The 26836-nt window shown below is 41.8% G+C and overlaps 1 protein-coding gene across 2 annotated transcripts; it reads right to left on the reverse strand.

Moving 5' to 3' along the window:
• Positions 1–1003: 1003 nt before the first annotated feature.
• Positions 1004–26612, reverse strand: SDHAF4 (succinate dehydrogenase complex assembly factor 4). 2 transcript variants are annotated; one of them, XM_058435307.1, is made up of 4 exons: positions 26532–26612; positions 15090–15242; positions 5872–5967; positions 1004–3211 (listed from the first exon to the last, which is right to left on the reverse strand). In XM_058435307.1, the coding sequence occupies exons 1-4, from the start codon at positions 26593–26595 to the stop codon at positions 2934–2936; spliced, it is 591 nt and encodes a 196-aa protein (XP_058291290.1). In that variant the 5' UTR covers positions 26596–26612; the 3' UTR covers positions 1004–2933. The 2 variants fall into 2 exon arrangements, with proteins under 2 accessions (XP_058291290.1, XP_032009801.1); XM_032153910.2 differs by having other exon boundaries at positions 1004–5967.
• Between the last annotated feature and the right edge of the window lie 224 nt (positions 26613–26836).

The following is a 26836-nucleotide window of genomic DNA, read 5'->3' on the forward strand; positions in this document are numbered from 1 at the left end:
GACGGGTGGCCGGGCAGAGGCGCTCCTCACTTCCCAGACGACGGGTGGCCGGGCAGAGGCGCTCCTCACTTCCCAGAGGACGGGTGGCCGGGCAGAGGCGCTCCTCCCTTCCCAGACGACGGGTGGCCGGGCAGAGGCGCTCCTCACTTCCCAGACGACGGGTGGCCGGGCAGAGGCGCTCCTCCCTTCCCAGACGACGGGTGGCCGGGCAGAGGCGCTCCTCACTTCCCAGAGGACGGGTGGCCGGGCAGAGGCGCTCCTCCCTTCCCAGACGACGGGTGGCCGGGCAGAGGCGCTCCTCACTTCCCAGAGGACGGGTGGCCGGGCAGAGGCGCTCCTCACTTCCCAGACGACGGGTGGCCGGGCAGAGGCGCTCCTCACTTCCCAGAGGACGGGTGGCCGGGCAGAGGCGCTCCTCCCTTCCCAGACGATGGGTGGCCGGGCAGAGGCGCTCCTCACCTCCCAGAGGATGGGTGGCCGGGCAGAGGCGCTCCTCACCTCCCAGACGATGGGTGGCCGGGCAGAGGTCCTCCTCACTTCCCAGATGGGGAGGCCGGGCAGAGGGGCGGCCGGGCAGAAACGCTCCCCACCTCCCAGACGGGGCGGCGGCCGGGCAGGGGCTGCAATCCCGGTAGGCCAAGGCAGGCGGCTGGGAGGCGGAGGCTGCCGCGAGCCCAGACCACGCCACCGCACTCCAGCCCGGGCAACACCGAGCACCGGGTGAGCGAGACTCCGTCTGCAGTCCCAGCACCTCGGGAGGCTGAGGCGGGCAGAGCACTCGGAGTCAGGAGCTGGCGACCAGCGTGGCCAACATGGCGAAAGCGCGCCTGCAGCCAAAGGAGAAAAAGCAGGCAGTGGTGGCGTGCGCCAGCAGTCCCAGGCAGTCCGCGGCGCGGGCAGCAGCGAGCCGAGTAGATTGCAGCCTGGGCCACAGAGGGGAAGGAAGGAAGGAAGGAAGGAAGGAAGGAAGGAAGGAAGGAAGGAAGGAAGGAAGGAAGGAAAGAAGGAAGGAAGGAGGGAGGGAGGGAGGGAAGGAAGGATCTTAAAGAAGACAGAACAAAGTGCCCACAGGACAATGAATATTGAATACTTGTTAATCATAAATATTTCTTAATTTCACACATGCCCTCATATTCATTGTTAGTTTGATAATCTTTTGTAATTCATTTATAGCAACCAGTCTTTGGGAAGTTGACAGCAGCTTAGTTCCAGAGGTTGTGGCCACCAAAAATGCTCTTCTTGGACCAGGAAGGGCTTAAAAATTTTTATATATCCAGGAATCTTAGTTTTATCACTCTGCCCACTCCATATCTTCTTGATCAATGTCCATGGAGGCTTATATATGGAAAAGTCAGAACACATTTGATTATAAAACGAATATTTAATTAATAAATATCCCACAGAGCCTGTTTAGATTTTAAAAGCTGAAAATCCAGGTCTCTGAAGAGTCATCTGGTACCAAAAGTTCAGAAAGCGATAGTCTCATTAAACTTAGGAAGTTTCCTTTGATTTGTTTGGGGTGAAGTATGGTCACCTGCAATCCTTCATAAAGTCTTCAGTCAGTTGTCTTCTAGAACTGTTTGCATGCACACATCAAAACACATCAGACTTTATGCTAAGGTGGCAGGGGATCTGTTTCATTAATCACCAAATAGAATGAGCCTAGCAGTGGCCTGATGCGGTACCTCATGCCTGTAATCCCAGCATTTTGGGAGGCTGAAGCAGGCAGATCACTGGAGGTCAGACATTTGAGACCAGCCTGGCCAACATGGTGAAACCCTGTCTCTACTAAAAATACAAAAAAAAAAAAAAATTAGCCAGGCATGGTGGCAGGTGCCTGTAATCCCAACTATTCGGGAGGCTGAGGCAGGAGAATCTCTTGAAACCAGAGGCAGAGGTTGCAGTGAGCCGAGATCACACTACTGCACTTCAGCCTGGGTGACAGAGCGAGGCTCACTCTCAAAAAAAACAAAAAACAAAAAAACAAAAAAACAAAACAAAACAAAACAGAGCCTCGCAGAATATCGAGCACGTAGTAGGCAATCACCACTGATTAAATAATCAGTTCAGTGAATGAATGAACTCATTAGGCACTCTTCAGTTTACTTTCCCTTCTAATTGATCAGTCAGCACTCATTAATATCTCACTGCCATTCTTATCTTTTATTTAGAAAAATTACTGTCCTGTTCTGAAATTATCAAATTACTAATATACTATCATTAACAATTGCTATGACAAAGTTTTCTCACTGCAAACTATTTATCCAATGAATGTTTGTTATTTACTAGCAGAACATGGCTTTATGCTCGCTCTTACAAGTTTAATAATAGGTAATATATGTATTTTGACACATTGTAGGTCTCAGCAACTGGGACCTACTAGACATAATTCAATCTAACCAAACACTCAATATGTACAACACTCCATGGCATGAGCCTTGTACATAAAAGATCAACATTTAATTTCCCAGAAATCCCCCAAGCGATATAAAAGTGTTTAAACTATGATTATACTAAAAAAATCACAAGCATTGTATGACGTTTTCTGAAAAACTGTCTATAAGTTGTTTTTAAAAAGTTATCCATGTTAATCCAGGTTCTCTACAAAACAGATGGCAAGATGGCATTAAGTTTGAAAGAGATTTATTGGAGGAGGTATCTGTGAATTATGAAGGAGGGGAGTAGGTAGGGTTTCACACCTGTGAAGGAGAGAGTGAAAGAAAGGAGTATGGGGTAGGAAGAATCTCAGACAGTAGCATGTTTCTAAGAAAATTCTGGGCAATCTAGTGGGAAGTCCTTGTGCCAATGTTGCCCATCAGGGGAGTGGGTCAGTGTTAATAGTCCTGCCATTCTCACTCATTGGCTGGGAACAGCAGGAATACAGTGGTAGATCCCATGGGGTAGCAGCTAGGGTTCTCAGTCAACTCTGCTTCTCACAGGAGATCTGGGTGATGCATTTCCATGGCTACCGCATCATCTTTTGTAGGTACCAATTGATAGTCTTCAAGTTTTTTCATGAATGTTTGATAGACATACAGACCACAAATGTTTTCATGCCACCAAATTTTACCTATATATTTGATACTGTAATAAAACATGTTACTATTAACAGAGGTTAAGGCAGGAGAATCGGGAGGCTGAGGCAGGAGAATCGCTTGAACCAGGGAGTCAGAGGTTGCAGTGAGTGGAGATTGCACCACTGTAGTCCAGCCTGGGGACAGAGCAAAAAAAAAAAAAAAAATCTTTCCTCTCACAATGCCTAGAGACTTGGAAAAATACATTCATAATTTAAAGACAGTTAACACTTACTGAGAAGTATGTACTGTACTACACACTGCTCTAAGTGGCTAACATGTTGTGTTGGCTAATTTTATGTGTCAACTTGAGTAGGCCACAGGGTACCAGTTTAAACATTGTTTCTGGATGTGTCTGTAGGGGTGTTTCTGAATGAGATTAGCATTGGAACTGGTGAACTCAGTAGACTGTCCTTCCCAATGTAGTTGGGCATTATCTAATACACTGAAGGCCTGAATAGGACAAAAGGTAGAGGGAAGAATTCACTCCCTTTTTCTTGCCTCACTGCTTGAGCTAGGACATCTCTTCTCATCTTTTGCCCTCAGACTGGATTTATATCATAATTCCCCTGGTTCTCAGGCCTTTGGACTCAGACTGATTCACACCACTGGCTTTTTTGGGTCTTCAGGTGTTCAGCTTGCAGATGGCATTATCATGGACTTCTCAGCCTCTAGAACTGCATGAGCCAATTCCACATAATTTCTCTCTCTCCTATTGAAGAACCCTGACTAATACATGTTATTTATTCATTTAATCTTCTCAACTTCCCTGTGAAGTGAAAGTGAGACAGGAATAATACAGGATGGTCACAGAAGAGCAGAAAATTCCAGGCAGCAGTTTTACATGATTAGCAAAAAGGAAATTGTTGAAATGGCTGCATAAACTAGGGGCTGATAAGATCCTGAAAAACCAGGGTGTGAGTCAAGTTGGCTAAGACTGACTGGACCCAGCATGGCACTGGATATGACCTAGGTTTCACCTAGGACCTCATTATATGCTCATTAACATACTAAAGCACACACAGAGAGTGCCATGACTATTCCAGGAACACCTGTATTTGGTGTAAAAGTCGGTGGCACCACAATTCCAAGAAATCTTCACCTTTTTCCAGGAATCTTCATGAATATTCCACCTCTTGGTTATAGAAACCCATGAAGGTAGAAGCCCTAAACTCCACTGAGTCACTCTCTCTTGAGTATGCCCACACTCCCCTTTCTTGAATGTGTGCTTTTCTTTTCTCTGCTTTTTATTTTTTTTTTGAGACAGGGTCTTGCTCTGTCACCCAGGCTGGAGTGCAGTGGCACAGTCTTGGCTCACTATAACCTCTGCCTCCCCGGTTCAAGTGATTCTCCTGCCTCAGCCTCCCAAGTAGCTGGGATTACAGGCCTGCACCACCACGCCCAGCTAGTTTTTGTATTTTTAGTAGAGACGGGGTTTCGCCATGTTGGCCAGGCTGGTCTCGAACTCCTGACCTCAAGTGATCGACCTGCCTCAGTCTCTCAAAGTGCTGGGATTACAGGCATCGAATATGTACTTTTTACTTTGCAATAAATCTCAGTACTTTCACTATTTTCTGACTTGTCCTTGAATTTCTTCTCATGATGGTATCAAGAGCCTGGACATCAGCTGGAGTTAAGGTCCCACCAGTGTTTGGGGACCTCCTGCAGCCCACCAGTATCAAAAGTATTATTATCTCCAACTTACACATAAGGATATTGAAGCACAGAGAAGTTAAATAAGTTATCCAAGGTCACATAGGTAGTAAGAAGTAGAGTCAGAATTTGAACTCAAGTGATTGGGTAATTAATTAAGTCACTGGCTCCAAGTTAAAGATTTTCTGTTATTATTGTGGCCTTCTCAAACTATAATGTATTATTTAACTCACATGTTAAAAGCCACTATCCCCTAGCACACAGCAACACAATCATTTTTTAAAAATTATTTATGTGTCCATTTTATAAGAAACTGATTAATTTAAACTGAAAAATGATGAAGTAAAGGCCTACAGCTCTAAAAATCATTTCTAGGCTGGGCATGGTGGCTCATACCTGCAATCCCAGCACTTTGGGAGGCTGAAGCAGGTGGATCAACTGAGGTCAGGAGTTCGAGACCAGCCTAGCTAACATGGTGAAACCTTGTCTTTACTAAAAATGCAAAAATTAGCCAGGCGCAATGGTGGGTGTCTGTAATCCCAGCTACTCAGGAGGCTGAGGCGGGAGAATTGCTTGAACCCGGGGGGGCGGAGGTTGCAGTGAGCTGGGATAGTGCCACTCCACTCCAGCCTGGGTGAGAGAGAGAGACTGTCTCAAAAACAAAACAAAAAAAAACCAAGAATCATTTCTATACTCATTAAATTAATATATGTTAATGAAAAAATATTTTCCCTTTCCTATTTTTTTTTTTTGAGATGGAGTTTCACTCTTATTGCCCAGGCTGGAGTGCAATGCCGCGACCTCAGCTCACCACAACCTCCACCTCCTGGGTTTAAGCCATTCTCCTGCCTCAGCCTCCAGAGTAGCTGGGATTACAGGTGCATGCCACCACGCCTGGCTAATTTTGTATTTTTAGTAAAGGCGATATTTCTCCCTATTGGTCAGGCTGGTCTCCCTTTCCTAATTTATAGCAGCATATTTTCTTTCAAAGCCATCATATATATATATATATGTAAACACATCATAGAAACTACACGACACAAAGGATATAAAGAAAGAAAATAATCAGAAATAAGTTAATTCAGATGTACATATTCAGAAAACAATATTGAGGTTAAAGAATATGTGACTTAAAAATCAATACAGCGTCCTTTTCGTTCCCAATCTCCATATCGGGTAGGTTCTGGGCCCCTGGGTCCACCTTTTTCTTTGGTCACTGGATTAACATCATCTGGAAATTCTAAGGAAAACGAGATATAAATAAAGCAGTTAATGGAGGCAGGAAAGGCCTTATAGTCAATTTAATTTAATTAATTAATTTATTTATTATTTTTTGAGACAGAGTCTCCCTCTGTTGCCCAGGCTGGATTGCAGTGGTATGATCTGGGCTCACTGCAACCTCTGCCTTCTGGGTTCAAGTGATTTTCCTGCCTCAGCCTCCTGAGTAGCTGGGATTACACGTGCACGCCACCACGCCCAGCTAATTTTTGTATTTTTAGTAGAGAAGGGGTTTCACCATGTTGGCCAGGCTGGTCTCAAACTCCTGACCTCAAGTGCTCTGCCCGCCTTGGCCTCCCAAAATGCTGGGATTAGAGGCGCGAGCCACCAAGACTGGCCTATGGTCAATTTTAAAGACAGGGTTGCTGATAGGCTAGATCTTACCAATGTGGTTACCATGCAGTCTTTAAATGAACTGTAAATGTGATTCTTTTTTCCTGAGTTTGAGAAGAGAATACAGAGTACAAATTTGTAAGACTTGAAAGGTCCTGAAATAAGATTACTTTGAAAGAGTCACTTTGACTTAATGCCACAGTTTTCTGACCAGTAAAATGGGGAGAACAATCACACTTCTCTCACTGTGTTGATAATTAAACAAGGTAATACATGTAAAGGGTTTAGCGTGGTGCCAGGTACATAGGAATGTCAATTAATCTTAGCTAGAGAATTACTGTTCCTCATCATAGGGTTTTGGCTTCAGCAACTGGTTGCTGGTACTGCCATTTATAATCATAATAGTAATTATTCTTCTTAATACTATGTTTTCATAGTAGGAATCCCCATCACAAGCCAGGCTCAATTCTCAGCGCTTTATGTACGCTAATCCAGTTACTCTTCCTAACAATCCTATGGGACAAGAACAATTATTGTTCCAACTTTATAGATGAAGAAAATGAGCCACAAAGGGTTAAGAAAGTTGCTCCGTATCACATAGCTTCTAAGTAATAAAACTGAGTTTGAATTCAGACATCCTGGCTGCAGTCTTGTTCTCAGCCCATACACTATACTGCTCTGTATACGGAAAAAACAAGAGAGGAACCAACTATTAGACAGAGCCCTAATTCTTTGTTTTGTTTTGTTTTTTGAGATGGAGCCTAGCTCTGTTGCCCTGCTGGAGTAGTGGAGTGGCGTGATCTCAGCTCATTGCAGCCTCTGCCTCCTGGGTTCAAGCAATTCTCCTGCCTCAGCCTCCCAAGTAGCTGGGACTACAGGCACACACCACTATGTGCCTGGCTAATAACTGTACTTTTAGTAGAGATGGGGTTTCACTATGTTGGCCAGGCTGGTCTCAAACTCCTGACCCCAAATGACCCACCCACCATGGCCTCCCAAAGCGCTGGAATTAAAGGCATGAGCCACTGCACCTGACCCCGAATTCTTGTGTGTGTGTGTGTGTGTGTGTGTGTGTGTGTGTGTGTGTGTGTGATGGAATTTCACTCTTATTGCCCAGGCTGGAGTGCAATGACATGATCTTGGCTCACTGCAACCTCCGCCTCCAGGGTTCAAGTGATTCTCCTGCCTCAGCCTCTCGAGTAGCTGGGATTACAGGTGTGCACCACCATGCCCAGCTAATTTTTTGTATTTTTAGTAGAGACGGGGGTTTTACTTTGTTGACCAGGCTGGTCTTGAACTCCTGACCTCAGGTGATGCACCCGCCTCAGCCTCCCAAAGTGCTGGGGTAACAGGCGTGAGCCACTGTGCCCGGCTGCCTGGCCCCTAATTCTTAAACTATATCTATTTATTTATTTATTGTGGGCACTCTCCCAACACTTCCCATTCTTTCCCAGATTTACATTATCTTCAGCAATTATCACTAATTTAGTATATTTTTAAAACTTACTTTGATTATTGTCTGTCTCTCCCACTAAAATGTTAAGCTTCATTATGGTATAATTTTTTTGTGTGTTTTATCCATTGCTGTTTCAGTGTTTGGCTCACAGAGGATACTTAATACATATCATACGAATGAATGAAGAGATTTATTCTTATCCTCATGGCCATCCTGTAGGCAGACAGTTTCATTCATTTATTCCACTATTACTCCACCAAGCCCTATGATAGCATGTAAAGGTTGGGTGAGGGATACAGTAGTGACCATGCAATAGAAGGCCCCTTCCCTCATAGGGCTCACAGAGTACTGAAGTAGGCCAAAAAACAAACAAACAAACAAAAAAAACGGCAAACAAATACATACAAGAATAACAAACTCTCGCAAGGCTTTAAAGGGAAAGTGCAAAGTGCCCTATCATCTCAGTTTCTTCTCATAAGGGCATTCTAAGGCAGGTGTTAGGAGGAAACTGAAACCCAGAGAGTAGAAGCCTCTGAGAGCTCCAGTTCAAACCCAGAACCTAAGTATCCAAACCCCATGGTTACTTAGGTCTCTCTTACATTCAATCCCTAGAGAAGTCAGTTATACTCCTGAGACACTGACCAAAAGGCAACTAGACTTTTGGGGGCATGGGTGTCACATTCGCTCAGGGTGGGTATTCTCTGCTGAGGTCGTCATCGTAGCTACTTACAGATGTTAAAACCTGTTCTACTGAGGAAGCACATAGCTTGGACTCTGGGAGAAGGTGTAGGGGCCAAGGAGAAACATCCTCCTTGCCCTCTGAAGGTCTGCCAAAAATCAACTGACAAAAGACAGATTAACAGAAGAAAAGGCATACGGCTTTTATTTTATCCTGCATAGCACGGGGAAACTGCAGGAGAATGATTACCCAAACTATATCTCTTTAGAAAACTAAATGATCTTCACCAAAATCATAAAGCCCCTCTATAGGCAAAAGAAAAAGGATACAGAATTTACCGTGAAAATTTTTCAAATATTCATTCTTTTATTCTTGTTATATTGTGAATAAACTCTCCCCCATACTCATCATCATTCTGTTTTCAAAAGAATTCCATGCTTTACTGCAATGCAAGTTGGCTTTTTCCTACTCTACAAATTCCCTCGAAGGCCTCTCTAATGGAAGTTCTTCTTTCTCACATATCTCTGTGGCTCACTGGATGTCTTAGCTTGAGCTTCCATAACAAAATACCATAGACTAGGTGGAGTAAACAGCAGAAACTTATTTTCTTACAGCTCTGGAGGCTTGGAGGCTGAAATCAGGGTGCTAGCATGGTTGGTTCTCATGAGGGCTTTCTTGCTGGCTTACAGATGGTCACTTCTTGCTGTGTCCTCACATGGCAGAGAAAGAGAGATAGCATGCTCTCTGGTATCTCTTTTTATAAGGGCACTATTCCCACCATGAGGAGATTCCCATCAGCTTTATTAAAGTATTGTTTGCTTATAATAAAATTCACCCATTTTAAGTACGCAGTTCAGTGAGTTTTAACAAATGTTGACAGTCATGTAAATAACACAAAGTGTAAAACAGTTCCATCCCTTCAAGAGTTACCCTACTCTCATGATCTAAGCCTAATTATCTCCCAAGGCCCCATCTCCAAATACCATCACCTGGGGGGTTAGAGCTCCAACAGATGAATTTTGGGGGAACATAATTCAGTCCACAGCACTGGGGAAGAAAGAACAGGTCAAGATGTCCCTGCTCCTCACTGCTATTTCCAGCCTCTCATTCTAATGCCACACCTCTACAGCCTTTCCTTTTTGGAATTCTTACCATTTACTTATCCAGTGCTTTTCTCTAGTTTTATAATAAACTCAAAGATTCTTCTGTCTTCTTGGATGGGATCAATATCTGGTTCATAGTTTCATCTATCTCTCCCCATCATCCCTAATATCAACATCCACATTAGTAAATCATCACACATCGAGGCCACAGAGGTCACCAATCTCTTTCCTGATGACTTTCATATCTACTTCTGCTGTCCGCTGGACTTTATTATTTTTTGAGTACGTTCCTCCTCCAAATCCCACACTCTTCTGAGCACTCTTCTTTCTGACCACACCCTTGTATCCTTCCATGTCTCTTCTTCCTCACATTTGTTAACCTAATTTTTGCCCTTATAATAGCCTACAGTTTTCTGAAACTTTTTGTTCTCACCATTACCACCCTGGTTCCTGCTCTCAGTGTCGAATTTTAGAACTAATGCAACAGAATCCCTCTTCCACATTATACTATGTGAAAGGAACCAGACACCAAAGACTACATATTGTAGAGTTTCATTTATATAAAATCCTAGAAAAAGCAAAACTACAGTGATAGAGAACAGATCAATGGTTGCTGGGAGGAGGTGGAGACAGGATGAACTGCCTTGTACCTCTTTAGGGGACAGAACTATTTTACACTTTGTGTGGTTTCCATGGCTGTAAACATTTGTTAAAACTCACTAGCCAGGCGTGGTGGCTCATGCCTGTAATCCTAGCACTTTGGGAGGCCGAGGCGAGCGGATCACGAGGTCAGGAGTTCGAGACCAGCCTGGCTAACATGGTGAAACCCCATCTCTACTAAAAATACAAAAATTAACCGGGCGTGGTGGCAGGTGCCTGTAATCCCAGCTACTCGGGAGGCTGAGGCAGGAGACTCACTTGAACCCAAGAGGCAGAGGTTGCAGTAAGCTGAGATCATACCACTGCACTCCAGCCTGGGCAACAGAGCAAGACTCCATCTCAAACAACAACAACAACAACAACAACAACAACAAAAAACCTCACTCAACTGTATATTTAACATGGGTGAATTTTATCATATGCAGACTATATTTAATAAAGCTAATTAAAACAACCTCTATCCAAATACATTTCCTCACTGCTCACTGCATAAAGCCCTTACACTGTAACCTGGGATTTCAGGCCCTCCCAGATTTGAGCTGAACCTGCGTGTTTAGCTTTATATTCAATTAATCCAAGCCTGTCTAACCCATGGTCCACAGGCTGCATGTGGCCCAGGATGGCTTTGAATGTGGCCCAACACAAATTTGTAAACTTTCTTAAAACATTGAGTTTTTTTGTGTGATTTTTGTTTTGTTTTGTTTTTGTTTTTGTTTAGCTCATCAGCTATTGTTAGTGTATTTTATGTGTGGCCTAAGACAATTCTTCTTCCAATGTGACCCAGGGAAGACAAGAGATTGGACACGCCTGTATTAATCGAATATATATATAATTTACACTGAAGCCAAAGAGGCCCATTAGCTGTGTCTTATAAGTGTTAATGTTCTGCAGCCTCTTTCTCTTTGACCATAGCTTTCTCCAGTTATTTTGAAATGTCTCCTCACCACACCTTATCTACTTATAAAAATTTTACTTTTCCGGCCAGGCATGGTGGCTCACACCTGTAACCCCGGCACTTTGGAAGGCCAAGGCAGGTGGATCACCTGAGGTCAGGAGTTCGAGACCAGCCTGACCAACATGGTGAAACTCCGTTTCTACTAAAAATACAAAAATTAGCCAGGTGTGGTGCCGGACGCCTATAATCGCAGCTTCTCAGGAGGCTGAGGCAGGAGAATCGCTTGAACCCGGGAGGCGGAGGTTGCAGTGAGCCGAAATCGTGCCGTTGTCCTCCAGCCTGGGTGACACAGTGAGACTCCAACTCAAAAAAACAAAAAATTATTTTTCCTTAGACCCCAGCTCAAATGTTATCTCTTTTGTCGACTTTTCTCTGATCTTTTTGTGTATCTCTTATGCTAGTTACCACATGATGTCCTGTTCATCGTTATTTACATTATCTCATCTTCCTTTCTTATTCATCTTTATATCAAGCAGGGTGCCTAGCTACAAACATTTTCCTTTATGATCTTAATAATGAAATCTACTCTTTTCAAGGAGACAATCTACACAGTTTTCTTAGAATAAAGTACATACTAGAGGCAGGGAGACAAGACTAGAAGGAAGGAAACAAGGAAGCAGAGAGGCTTGTTAGGAGACCAGTGGAGCTAGAGACAGCTTGAATTTGGGCCTTACTGGTAGGATGAGTAAGAGGGAATAAATTTGAGAGATGTTAAAAGGGTAGAAGCAACAGGACTTGGTTAGTGATCAGTCACAGGAGACAGGAAGAGGCAGGAGTGAAAGATTATCCCCAGATTTCAGGCTTGGGTGACTTGGCAGATGGGGTGGACTGGAAATCCAGAAGGAAGAGGAGGATATGAGATCAGGCAGGTGGGAGGGCTGAAGGTGAGTTGGAACAATGGGTACAGGATGACTTTAGTTTTAGAAATATTAATTTTGGACTTCTGGAATGTGCAAAGAAAGGCATTCAGGAGGCAAATGGAGATAGGAGAGTGATGCTCAGGAAAGAGGTCTGATTATAGGTATAAATGTATGAATCACTAATACATAGGTGATATTTAAAATCATTTTAAGCCCGCCATGGTGGCTCATGCCTGTAATCTCAGCACTTTGGGAGGCTGAGGTGGGAAGATCCTTTGAGCCCAGGAGTTCAAGACCAGCCTGGGCAACATACTGAGACCCTATCTCTTAAAGAAACAAACAGAAAAATTAGCCAGGTGTGGTGGTGCGTGCCTGTAGCCCCAGTTACAGGAGAGGCTGAGTAGGGAACCCCAGGAGGTTGAGGGTGCAGTGGGCTGTGATGGCACCACTGCACTTCAGCCTGGGTGACAGAGTGAGACTCTGCCTCAATCAATCAAATCAATCAAATCATTTTAGGGAAATATGAAATCGCCCTTGGAATACTTAGGGGGCTAAGAACAGAGGCCTGGCAAATACCCACATTTAGATGTTGGGCAGAGGAGCTCAAAAAGGAGCCCAGGAAGAAATTGGTGAAGAAATAGGGTGAGAAACTAAAGAAAGCATGCCAGGAATGGTGGCTCATACTTGTAATCCCAGCACTTTGGGAGGCCGAGGCAGAAGGACTGCTTGAGCCCAGGAGTTGAGGCCAGCCTGGGTAACATGGCAAGACCTCATCTCTACAAAAAAATTTTTTAAATTAGGTGAGCATGGTGGTATGTGCCTGTGGTCTCACTTACTCAGGAGACTGAGGCAGGAGGATAGTTTGAGCTGGGAAGGTTAAGGCTGCAGTGAGCCATCTGTTCATGCCACTGCACTTTAGCCTGGGCAACAGAGCAAGACCCTGTCTCAACAAAACAAAACAAAACAACACACACACACATATATACACACACAAAAATGAAACTAAGGAAAGCATAATGGAAATCAAGGCAGGAGATTTCCAGAAGCAATAGTTAACACTGTCAAAGGTTGTGGATTGTTCAAATAAAACAAGGATTGAAGAGTACCTGTTGTATTTGGTGATGTTTGTCAGAAATTTCTAAGGGATGGTAGGTTCAACATAAACTTGAGTGATACAAGACTTACGCTGAATGCCTACCATTATGTCAAATAGATGATCAGCTTTTGAAATGTGCTGGGTTTTGCTTTCTTTTTTTTTTTTTAACTGTGGTAAAATATATATAACATAATATTTCTCATTTAACCATTTATAAGTGTACAATTTGGTAGTATTAAATACATTCACTGCCAGACACAGTGGCTCACGCCTGTAATCCCAGCGCTTTGGGAGGCCGAGGTAGGTTGGTCACTTGAGGTCAGGAGTTCAAGACCAGCCTGGTCAACATGGTGAAACCCCATCTCTACTAAAAATACAACAATGAGCCAGTGTGGTGGTGTGCCTGTAATCCCAGCTACTCGGGAGGCTGAGACAGGAGTATTACATGAACCTGGGAGGCAGAGGTTGCAGTGAGCCGAGATTGTGCCACTGCACTCCAGCCTAGGTGAAAGAGTGAGACTCCATCTCAAAAACAAAAACAACAACAAAAATACATTCACAAGGTTGTACAACCATCACCACTATCTATACCTAAAACATTTTCATCTTCCCCACAATGAACTCTGTACCCACTAAACAATGACTTCTCCCTTAGTCCCCGGAGTCCCTGATAGCCTCTATTCTACTTGCTGTCTCTATGGATTTGCCTATTCTAGGTACCTTATATAAGTGGAATCATATATTTGCCCTTCTGGGTCCAGCTTATTTCACTAAACATAATGTTTTCAAGGTCCCTCCATGTTGTAGCATATATTAAAATTTAATTGCTTTTTACGACTGAATAGTTTTCCACTGGATGTATATGCTACATTTTGTTTAACGATTCATTTGTTCGTGAACATTGGGTTGTTTCCACCTTTTGGCTACTGACTGTTAATAATACTATGAACATAGTTACAGAGATATCTGTTCAAGTCCCTGCTTTCAATTCCTTTAGATACACACCTAAAAGTGGAACTGCTGGGTCAAATGGTAGTTCTATGTTCGATTTTTTGAGGAATGGCCATACTGTTTTCCACAGCGGCTGCAACATTTTACATTCCCACCAGAAATGCCTGAGGGTTTCAATTTCTCCACATCCTTCCCAACACTTGTTCTTTTCCATTTTTTTCTATTATAGCCATCCTAGCGGGTATGAAGTAGTATCTCATAGTTTTGATTTGCATTTCCCTAATGATAATGATGCTGATGCTGAGCATCTTTTCATGTGGTTGTTGGCCATTTGTACATTTGTATACCTTCTCTGGAGAAATGTCTACTCAAGTACTTTGATATTTTTTATTTTTATTTTTTGTAGATTACTGGAGTTCTACACATACCCACATACATATCATATACACATATATCTGTTATTTATTTATCATACCTCATTATTCATACAGCAAAATATGTAAGTTAAGACTCAAGTGCTTTGCTATTTTTGACTTTTTGTTGAGTTATTGGAGTTCTTTATATATATAATATGTGTACATTACATATATAAAGTGGTTATATTTATTATACCTCATTATTCACATAAGATCTTCTTTGATACAAATAACATAGCCTTCTCTGATACAAATAACATCACCTTCTTTGATACAAATAACATCATTTATTTGTATCAAAGAAGGTCTCAACTTATATATTTTGTTATGTGAATAATGAGGTATAATAAATAAAACAAACATAATCAAATACCTGTCAGAGTCTTGAAAATCTTTTTTATTAAGAAATCTACATGTACTGATGGTCAATATGGTGATTTTACTCATTGTTGAAATATGCTTTATTACTACAGAATTTAAGCAATAACATATTTCTTTCCTTTCACTCATTTTCTCAATAACTAAAACACTTTCCTTGATACTTCAAAAACTGAGAGGTGCTTCATTATACTTACTTTCCAGTGGTTCTTTCTCTACATGGGAATCCTCTGGTGCATCAAAACGACCTTCTGGTAACTTCGGCTTCTTAAGGGACTGTTTGACAAGTTCAGACTTTCCTCCTTGAGAAGAACTTGTTTTCCTCAGAGAATGACACAGAATGGGTGATCCTAGAAGAGTGGAGATAATAGAAAAATAGGAGCTGTTCATTTATTCCACTTTAAACATTTATAACATTTTATTTTTTTTTAGTTTATACATTCACATTTCTCAAAGTTCAAAAAGTACAAAAGGACGTAGAGTGAAAATTCTTCCTCCCTCTCCAGCCATTTCCCTTCCTGGAAGACCACCAGTTTGAAAAGAAGGGCTATGAAATAAATTAGTTAATCGTTATCAATATTGCAGAAACTTATATTAAAACATTAATTCCTATCTGAAGCAATGCCAAAAAACCAGGAGTTCAAATATTAAGAGTAACTTAGTAGTACAAACTTTTCAACGACAATATTTAGTATTCAAATCTCTAAAAGTCAGAAGTGGCTACATTTAAATCCTAATCAAGGTCCTCTTTTCCTGTCAACTAAAACTTAAAGAGTACATCAAGTTGGGCACGGTGGCATGCACCTGTAGTCTCAGTTACGCAGGAGGCTGAAGAGAGAGGATTCCTTGGGCCCAGGAGCTCAATTCTAGTCTGGATAACATAGTGAGACCATGTCTCTAAAAAAACATTGTTTTATGGGGAAAGAAGTCCCTATTTGATAAATGGTGCTGGGACAGTTGGCAGCTATGTGCAGAACAATGAAACTGGACCCCTATTTGTCACCACACACAAAAATTAACTCGAGATAGAGTAAAGATTTAAATGTAAGACCTCAAACTGTAAGAATCCTAGAAGAAAACCTAGGAAACACTCTTCTGGACATTGGTCTTGGGAAATAATTTATGATTAAGTCCTCAAAAGCAACTGCAACAACAACAACAACAACAAATTGACAAATGGGACTTAATTAAACTAAAAAGCTTTTGTAGAGCAAAAGAAACTCTCAACAGAGTAAACATACAACCTACAGAATGGGAGAAAATATTTGCAAACTACACATCTGAGAAAAGTCTCATATCCAGAATCTATAAGGAACTTAAACAACTCAACAAGCAAACAACAACCGCACTAAAAAATGGACAACAGACATGAAGAGACACTTCTCAAAAGAAGACATGCAAATGGCCAACAAACATATTAAAAAATGCTCCACACCACGAATTGGTAGATAAATGCAAATTAAAATCATAATGAGAGACCATGTCACATCAGTCAGAATGGCTATTATTAAAAAGTTAAAAAACAACAGATGCTGGTGAGGCTGTAGAGAAGAGGCAATGCATATATACTGCTAGTGGGAATGTATCTTAGTTCAGCCACTGTGGAAAACAGTTTGGAGATTTCTCAAAGTACTTAAAACAGAACTATCATTTCACCCAGCAATCTTGTTACCGGGTATATACCTAAAAGAAAACTACTCATTTTTCACACCAGAAAGACACATGCACTTGCATGTTCACTGCAGCACTATTCACAATAGCAAAGATGTAGAATCAACCTAGGTGATCATCAATAGTGGACTGGATAAAGAAAATGCGGTATATATATACCATGGAACACTATGCAACCATAAAAATAATGAAATCATGTCCTTTGCTGCAACATAGGCGCACCTGGAGGCCATTATCGTAAGTGAACTAATGCAGGAACAGAAAACCAAATATTGCATATTCTCACATATAATTTTCTAATTCTACAGAGTGAAACACTGGATACTCAAGAACATAAAGAAGGCAACAACAGAAACTGGGTACTACTGTCAGGGAGGGAGGAAGGGGATGCAAGGGTTGAAAAACTAACTTTTAGGTACTATGCTCATTACCTGGGTGATGGGATTATTCGTATCCCAAATCTCAGCATCACACATATACCCAGGTAACAAACCTGCACATGTACTCCCTGAATCTAAAATAAAACTTGGGATTTTAAAATGTACTGGGTGTCTGCAACGCGTAAATGAGATAATTTTCTCTCTAGTTTCTAAAGAGAGTTGAACTTTGAGTGCTATGAAAGTTATCCAAACCCTCGTTGGGATAATATTCAGCAAGGGCAAAACCACAGGGAAAAAAGTGATCTCAGTGTTAGGGGTTTCCAGCTTCCTAAAGAAACTGCTTTAGAAGCAGATAAATTTGAGTACAGTTCTAGCTACACTTCTGTGGCAAACAGAACAACGGCCTCAAAGATCATCAGAATCCAACACCCAGAATCTATGAATAGGTTTGGTTACATGGTGAAGAATTTTGGTAGCAGACAGAATTAAGGTGGCTAATCAGATGACCTTAAAACAGGGAGATTATCCAGGATTATAGGGTGGGTCAATGTAACCACAAGGGTCCTTTAAAAGGGAAGACAGGGTTGGAAGACAGACCAGACCCGATGTTGCTGGCTTTGAAGATGGAGGAAGGGGGCAAGCCAAGGAATGTGGGCAGCCTCTAGAAGCTAAAAGAGAGAAGGAAATGGATGTGGCCTCCAGAAGGAAGACAGCCCTGCTAACTCTCTGGTTCCAGCTCAGTGAGACCTCTTCCAGACTCCTGATCTCCAAAACTGTAAAATGTGTTAAGCCACTAAATTTATGGTAATATGTTATAGCAGCAATAGGAAACAAATGCAACCACTTACTAGGTGTTGGATGTTGGTCAAGTTACCCTTTCTGTTTCCTTCCCTCTAAATAGAAAAATTACAGTACCTATCACATGAGATTGCTGAATAAACGGGACAATTTATGCATTTAGTATAGTGACAAATAGTATTTATTTTTATTTTGATGGAATTATCTGTAAACTCTTGACAGCATTACATATTAGAATGTTTTTTTCATTACACATATTTTTCTCATATTCTAGTCATCACTACATAACCCTACCTTGTTTAAAGAAACAGACACAAACACATATGCATACAAGTGGTTAAGATAAATATGTGTATGTCTGTGTATGTGTACACATTGAGCAAGTGCATCAATAACTGGAGCCTAACTCTGGGATGTAATAAGTTAATTTGTGTAAGGGTTTCTGGTGAAGAACAGAAAACTGTTATCTTGGGGAAAGCAAGGAGGAGCAAAGTGTAAGTTGGAGAAACTGGTCCCTAATATGACCTTGCAGACTTCTGAAGGACTTTATCTGTAGAAAGAGGGTTTACAAGGAAAAGTTAAAAGACCAGTTTTCTCAAGGGACTCTGAGGCCATTGGAAACATAAACAGAACTATTTGTGTAGTCAGGTAACGGTGTGACAGAACACAGGGGAAGATAATGCCCCTCATTTCTGTACAGTAAAAGATAAGATGGGACACTGTGCTCCTTGGTACCTGCAGGCTTTACAGCTTTCGACACAAGTGTGTGCACATCATCCTGCCAGGGGTGTTGGTAGTGAAGCACATACAAGTAGCTTCAAAGGCAGACCAAAAGAAATAAGGGCGTGCCAGATGAGGAGCTAAGCCCAAGGACCACTCCTGTTAATTCTGCCTACTAAATAGCAGGTGTTAAGCAATAGTAACTGTATTCATGTTAGTATTACATTTTGGCTATCAGCAGACTTTTGACTACCTCGACTACACGGGAAATAGCTGACAAACTTAAAACAAAAGCCTCTTTTAACAACATCACGAAATAACCACCATAAAGCCCATCTCTTCTACTTCAAGGGGTGGTTTGACTTTATCCAAACCTACTTAGAATTGTGTTTACATGGACATAATAGACAAGAAGAAAACCTTCTAAAAGAAGAAACAATAAAAGCAAAAGAATGACTCTCTCTCTCTCTCTCTCTCACACACACACACACACACACACACATACACAAAAACAACACACAACTCAAAACTTTTGTCTCTGGTAATTTGATAAATCAGAAATGCCAAAACTCTACAGCCATAAAATACCTAAAAAGGTAAAACAAAATCAAACGTCTTCTAAATCAGAGATAGAACCTTTACGAAAGTAAATAATGATAAATTGAAAAGACAGTCCAGTGAGGTAAACACAAAGTGAAACGGCTACACTTACTGTGTCTTTCTTTTCTTTTCTGAACAAAAAAAAAATTAGCCACTACACCCAGCTAAGTTTTTGTATTTTCAGTAGAGACAGAGTTTCACCATGTTGACCAGGCTGGTCTTTTTTTTTTTTATTTTTTTTTATTTTTTATTTTCAGACAGAGTCTCACTCTGTCCCCTCTGAGATGGTGCCACTGGAGTGCAGTGGCACCATCTCAGCTCACTGCAACCTCCACTTCCAGGGTTCAAGTTATTCTTGTGCCTCAGCCTCCCGAGTAGATGGGATTACAGGCACCCACCAATAGGCCGAGCTAATTTTTGTATTTTTAATAGAGATGGGGTTTCGCCATGTTGGCCAGGCTGGTATCGAACTCCTGACCTCAAGTGATCTGCCTGCTTTAGTCTCCCAAAGTATTGGGATTAAAGGCATAAGCTACGGTGCAAAGCCTTCTTGTGTCTTTCTTGCCTAGATCTTAGGATACAGAGCTTTCAGGACAGCAGGGAGATGACAGTCTCTTAAACTCAAGCAAAATAGAAAGCACAGGAGAATCCAGGACTCAGGGAGGCTCACATACTGAGAAAAGAAAGTGAACTGGAAGACTTTTGTTGTTTTTTGAAACAGGGTCTTGCTCTGTTGCCCAGTTTTGAGCGTAGTGGCAGAATCATGGCTCACAGTAGCCTTGATCTCCTGGGCTCAAACCATCTTCCTGCCTCAGCCTCCTCGGCAGCTGGGACTACAGCCACACAACACCATGCCCAGCTAATTTTATTTTTTGTAGAGATGGGCGGGGGGGTGGGGGGGGGTCTCACTATGTTGCCCAGGCTAGTCTTGAACTCCTGAACTCCTGATCCTCTTGCCTCCCAAAGTGCTGGGATTACAGGTGTGAGCCACGACACCCAGCTGAAAGATTTAAACAGAGATAAAAACCACCTGGGGGATTCTGTTAAAATGCAGATTCTGAGTAGTTCTAGGTGGGACTTGTGATTCTTGCATTTTTAACAAGCTCCCAGGTGATGCTTATGATGCTGTTCCAAATAGCAAGGAACTAGAAGAAAGACAGTTAAGGAAGGAAAAGTGTCTACTTTAACCTTGGTTCTGAGTGAAGATGTGAAAAAAAGAAGCCCCTCTGAGATTCTGAAGCCACTGGCTGACCCACACCTGTGTTTAGGCCTAACTACACACTAGCTGCATCTTCCAAAAATCCCTAAGCATCTTTTTTTTGAGATGGAGCCTTGCTCTGTAACCCAGGCTGGAGTGCAGTGGTGTGATCTCAGCTCACTGCAACCTCCGCCTCCCGGGTTCAAGCGATTCTCTTGCCTCAGCCTCCCAATAGCTGGGATTACAGGCATGTGCCACCATGCCCAGCTGATTTTTGTATTTTTAGTAGAGATGGGGTTTCACCATGCAGGCCAGGCTGGTCTCGAACACCTGACTTCAGGTGATCCACCCACCTTGGCCTCCCAAAGTGCTGGGATTACAGGCATGAGCCACCGTGCCCGGCCAGCCTAATCATTTTTCATCATCTCTTTTTGCTTAATTACTTTTGGCTTTGCAAAAGTTTTTTTAAGGCTGAGCACAGTGGCTCACACCCGTAATTCCAGCACTTTGGGAGGCCAAGGTAGGAAGATTACTTGAGGTCAGGAGTTCCAGACCAGCCTAGCCAGTAAGGTGAAACCCCATCTCTACTAAAAATACAAAAAATTAGCTGGGCGTGGAGGTGGGCACCTGTAATCCCAGCTACTTGGGAGGCTGAGGCAAGACAATCACTTGAACCAGGGGAGCAGAGGTTGCAGTGAGTGAGATCACGCCACTACACTCCAGCCAGGGCGACAGAGCAAGACTCTGTATTAAAAAAAAAAAGAAGAAGAAAAGGAAAAGAAAAATTAGGCCAAAAAAAGAGAAAGAAAAACACAGAAATTCAGAAATAACAAACCTAAAACACACACAGAGCCACGAGTCTGAACAGAGGAATGTAATTGTATCAGTAATTATAAGGGTAAAGAGACTACTAGTCTGCAAAACAACAAAAACCCCCATACAAACAAACCAGAAACCAGCCATATGCTGTTTATGTGAGATGCACCATTTGCATGTTAAAAAAAAAAACCATGGAAAATGGAAAAATAAGATAATAAGAAAAAAATGAATATAAAAGATAACATAATTTACAATGTAAAAATAACTTTCAATATAGTCTTCATTTTTTAATTGATAAATATTATATACATTTATGGTGTACAGCATGTTTTGAAATATGTATATATTGTGAAATAGCTAAATCAAGCTAATACATGCCTTAACTCATATATCTATCAATTATTTGTGATGAGAAAATTTAAAATCCACTTTCAGCAATTTTCAAGTATACAATACATTAACTATAGTCACCATGTTGTACAATAAATATCCTTTGCATAACTTATAACAAAGAAGATCAACAATAAACAAAGGTTGGTGCTCTGAAAAGACTGAAAGTGTTCCAGCCTGGCCAATATGGTGAAACCTCGTCTCTACTAAAAACACAAAAATTAGCCAGACATGGTGGTGCACGCCTGTAATTCCAGCTACAAGGCTGAGGCAGGAGAATCACTAGAACCCGGGAGGTGGAGGTTGCAGTGAGCCAAGATTGCACCACTGCACTCCAGCCTGGGCGACAGAGCAAGACTTTGTTTCAAAAAAAAAAAAAAAAAAAGACTGAAAGTATTGTAAAACCTTTGGTAAGGCTACTATAAAAAAACAAGAGAAAGCAAAATAGGTAATATGAGAAAAAGAGAGTACATAATTATATGGAGAGCAGAAAATTAAAAAAAAAACCAGAAACTTTACGCCTATATATTGAAACAATACAAAATGGAAATCTTTCCAGAAAAAGTTAACTTACCAAAACTGACTTAAGAAGAGGAAACCTGATAAATATAATAATAACCACTGTAGAAGTTAAACAAGTAATTTAAAGTCTTCCCTCGAAGAGAAGAGCAGGTCTAGACAGTTTTGCAGGTGAGTTGTTACAAACCCTCAAGGAACAGATAATTCCAATCTTAAACAAAATCTAACAAAGAAGGGAAACGGGTGAGTAGAATCCCCAATACATTATATGAGGCTAGAATAACCTTAATATTAAAACCAGGGAAGGCCGGGCGCGGTGGCTCACACCTGTAATGCCAGCACTTTGGGAGGCCAAAGCAGGCGTATCACGAGGTCAGAAGTTTGAGATCAGCCTGGCCAATATGGTGAAACCCCGTCTCTACTAAAAATACAAAAATTAGCTGGGCGTGGTGGCGTGCACCTGTAATCCCAGCTACTCAGGAGGCTGAGGCAGAAGAATAACTTGAACCCAGGAGGTAGGGGTTTCAGTGTATAACAGAAGAAAATTACAGGCCAATTTCTAAACAAAATATAAGCACAACAAATACAACATTATATTTAAAAATATAACCACCATGATCCTTTGGAATATTTTCTAGGAATGCAAGTGATTCACTATCAGAAAAATCTGTAACTTGCCACCTCAACAGATTAAAGCAGAAAATGATAAACACCTCAGTAAGATGAAGAAAAATCAATTAAGTAAACTTCAAGATTTATTCATCATTAAAAAACAAATACAAACACATAAACAAAAACAAAACAAAATCCCAAAACTCTACATAGAAAGGGACTTCCTTAACCCAAAAAGGGTATAACTGTAGCTAATACCACATTTTTTTTTTCCATGTTCCATGAAATTTTATTTCACAAAGGCTTGGACTCTGAAGACCCACAGTTACGGATCATTAAATCCAGTAAGTAAATGTAAATCCAAAATAAAGAGTTTTAACAAAAACATAAGACAGTGATTTTTTTGTTTAAAAGAACAGAGTTATTTGGGAGATAGCTAGAACTCTTCCCTGAGGATTCGTTTATAAAACATGCCTTAAAAGTTATTAGGAGATGGTGACTTAAAAAAAAATGTAGCAATTTTATCTAAATGACTGCAATATCACACCTTAATGATAAAATACAAATGCATTCCCTTTATAATCACAAACAAGATAAGTATGCTTGCTGTCATCACTTCTAGTCAACATGGTGCTGGAAATCTGAGCAAAGAAAAGAAAAACAAAAGAGAAAGATATAAGGATTAGACAGGGAGGGCGGGGGGCACGGTGGCTCATGCCTGTAATCCCAGCACTTTGAGAGGCTGAGGTGGGTGGATCACTTGGCTAACATGGCAAAACCCCATCTCTAAAAAAAATATAAAAATTAGCTGGGTATGGTGGCGCACACCAGTAATCCCAGCTCCTGAGGAGGCTGAGGCAGGAGAATCACTTGATCCCGGGAGGTAGAGGTTACAGTGAGCAGAGATTGCGCCACTGCACTCCAGCCTGGGTGACAGAGCAAGACCCTTTCTCAAAAAAAAGGATTAGACAGGGGGAAACTAGACTGTCACCATTTGCAGATGATATGAATGTCTATGCAGCAAAGTCCCCAAAATCTGCAAAGTAAATTATTTAAATTAATAAGGTAATTTAGATACAGAATCATTAAGCATCATGTTTCTGTACATAAACAACAGTCAGAAAATAATAAGATTTATTACAAAGTTATGGCTATAGTTATCAAGACAGGTAGTATCAGCACAGGAATAGACAAATAGGTCAATGGGACTGAGAAAAGAGCCAAGAAATAAACGTATGCATATATGTATAAGTAAACTTGATTTACGATGGCTGGCATTATATCAGTAGGGGAAAGGTCCTATAAATACATGAACCTGGGACAAGTGTTTGATATGAAAAAAAATGAAAACTGGTTTCCTGCCTCACACCATACACAAACATCAATTCCTGGTAGAATAAAGGCTTAAATGTGAAAAGCAAAAGTATAAACCTTTGAGAAGAAAATATAAGAGATTATGTCTATGACTTTAGGGTACAGAAGGGTTTCTTAGACAAGACCACAAGACAGTAACAATAAACAAAAGGATAAAGACAAAATTTTACAGATAAAATTATAAACATCTGTTTATTAAGATACCTTTTATATTGAAGCTGCATGGTTGCACATGCAGACCCATTATTCTATTCTGCCTAGTAGTGACAGAAACAAACCACAAGTTGAGATATTTGACACTTAACATAACTAAAAAAGGTTTAGCATAGAAATCTATGTAAAGAATATAAATAAGAAGCAATCTGTTAAGAAAAAAGGCCGTGCGCGGTGGCTCACGCCTGTTATCCCAACACTTTGGTAGGCCGAGGCTGGTAGATCAACTGAGTTCACGGCAAAACCTTGACTCTACCAAAAATACAAAAAATTAGCTGGGCGTGGTGGTGGGTGCCTGTAATACCAGCTACTCGGGAGGCTGAGGCAGGAGAATCGTTTGAACTCAGGAGGCAGATGTTGCAGTGAGCTGAGATCTCGCCATTGCACTCCAGCCTGGGCAACAAGAGTGAAACTCCGTCTCAAAAAAAAAGAAAGAAAAAAGAGGTATTTCACAAAAAGTTAATATTTGAAAAGATGTTTTACTTCTTTAATCAGAGAAAAGCAAAATCACAACGAGGTGTCATTTCATCACCCTGTAGGCAGCCAAAAATTAAAACCTAAGGCAAAATTAAGTTTTGGCAAGTTTGTGGAACAACAGGAACTCTAATACACTGCTGGTAGAAGTGAAAATTGCTATAGAATTAGAAAATGCCGTTACACCTTGGCATCATATTGTAATATTGAAAAGACCTATACCATACTCCAGGAATTCCACTCCTTCCACTAATGCACAAATAAGGTACACAACAATGTGTAGCAGCCAATCCTGGTGTTTCTGGAATTAACCAAATGTCCTTTGAGAAGGGCATTGGAAAATGTATCATATGTTTACACAGTTGAATGAATAACTACAACCTCAAACGTCAATGTGAATCAATCACAAAACAGCGTTAACTGAAAAAAAAATCAACAATATGAAACCATTTATATAAAGATTAAAAACACCAATTGCACAGTTGTATCAGGAAGCAGCAAATAGAGACCTCCTTGGCAATGGGGACTATTTCTTAAATTGGAGGATGAGTTCATAGATGCTGGTTGTGCTTTGTAGCTTACATGTGTGCTACGTGTGTGTGTATATATATATATGGAATCATGCATAATTGTTTAAAACTAGTTAAAGGGGGTTGTTGAATGAACCCTACAAAATTTTAACGTTATTACCTTGAGGTTTGGATAATGTGGGACTTTCACTTTCTGTATTATTTATTTCTGGACTATTTAAAACTTATACAATTAAGTAAAATATTTGTATTTGGGGAAAATGATTGCACAAAGGAAAACAAATTGCATAGAAATCCGGCGCCATTTGAGGGCAATAATTATTGTTTTCAACTTACATAACTTCTCCAGGTGTCACACATTAAAATTATGTTTTGCGGGCTGGGCGCGGTGGCTCACGCCTGTAATCCCAGCACTTTGGGAGGCCGAGGCGGGCGGATCACGAGGTCAGGAGATCGAGACCATCCTGGCTAACACGGTGAAACCCCGTCTCTACTAAAAATACAAAAAATTAGCCAGGCACGGTGGCGGGCGCCTGTAGTCCCAGCTACTCGGGAGGCTGAGGCAGGAGAATGGCGTGAACCTGGTAGGCAGAGCTTGCAGTGAGCCGAGATTGCGCCACTACACTCCAGCCTGAGGGACGGAGCGAGACTCCATCTCAAAAGAAATAAATAAATAATATTATGTTTTGCATAGTCTGGGCTGCTAACTGTATTATCTTGACAAAAATTTCCAACAATGGGTTTAAAAATGTTGGTTTTACTGAAAGCATGAATGCTTTTTCTGTACTAACAATTACTGGCTTCATCTAATTTACGTTATACTTATTTGCCTTTGGCTCACTTCTGCACTTTTCCCATTTTAAAAAGATAAACTGTAAACTGCCAGAAATCCTTTTCTGCTGGAGCCTGGACCAGGAGTGCGGATTCCTGTAAATAATGATGTAAATAAATAAGTAAGTAAATCAATGACTCCCATTCCCAAAGGGCCTTCTTTTCCATTTTTCTCAGGGGCATCAAAGTGCGGTGTGCCCTGCGAGCTCCCACAGGAACAACCCGGAACATTTGTGGTCCTGTTGGGCCACCGCGGGCTCGGTAGGAAGCGGACGTCCCGGGGGCTGAAAGGGCCTTAGCGATCTTCTCGCTCTAGTCCCACCCGAGACCCGGGGCGCTGCAGGGACCTGCCCAGGCCACCGGGTGGGCGGCTGGGCGGGAGAAGCTGGGCAGCCCCTGGCAACACCGAACGGCTGGGACACACGCGGCTTCCTCCGCGGGAGGCGCTTCTCTCTGCGCCTGGGCCTTCACGACCCCTCCCGCGACCGTGGCCCGAGGCCGGGTGCTTACTTGCCGCTCTCCACGCAGTGGCCGAGACCCAGCTAAGCAACCAGGGAAGCCTCGATGAGGTCATGGCGCCGACTCCCCGAGCCTCCGCGCAGGCGCAAAGCAGTAGGGGGAGGAGCAGGCGGCAGGACCCGGAGCCTCCCTGCAGAGGGCGGGGCCTCCGTGGCCGGTTTTAGAAAAGGAGTTAGAGGCTTGCCTCGGCTCTTTGGCCAAGAGAGACCCAAGCTACCTTGAGCCCGGTGTTAAAACGCCAAATCGTGGCTGAAGTTAGAAGAGGGAATAATTCCGTTCCGTTCATGCTTGTCAGT

The sequence above is a fragment of the Hylobates moloch genome, unplaced genomic scaffold (assembly GCF_009828535.3).
Source record: "Hylobates moloch isolate HMO894 unplaced genomic scaffold, HMol_V3 SCAFFOLD_2, whole genome shotgun sequence".
Lineage (NCBI taxonomy): Eukaryota > Metazoa > Chordata > Mammalia > Primates > Hylobatidae > Hylobates > Hylobates moloch.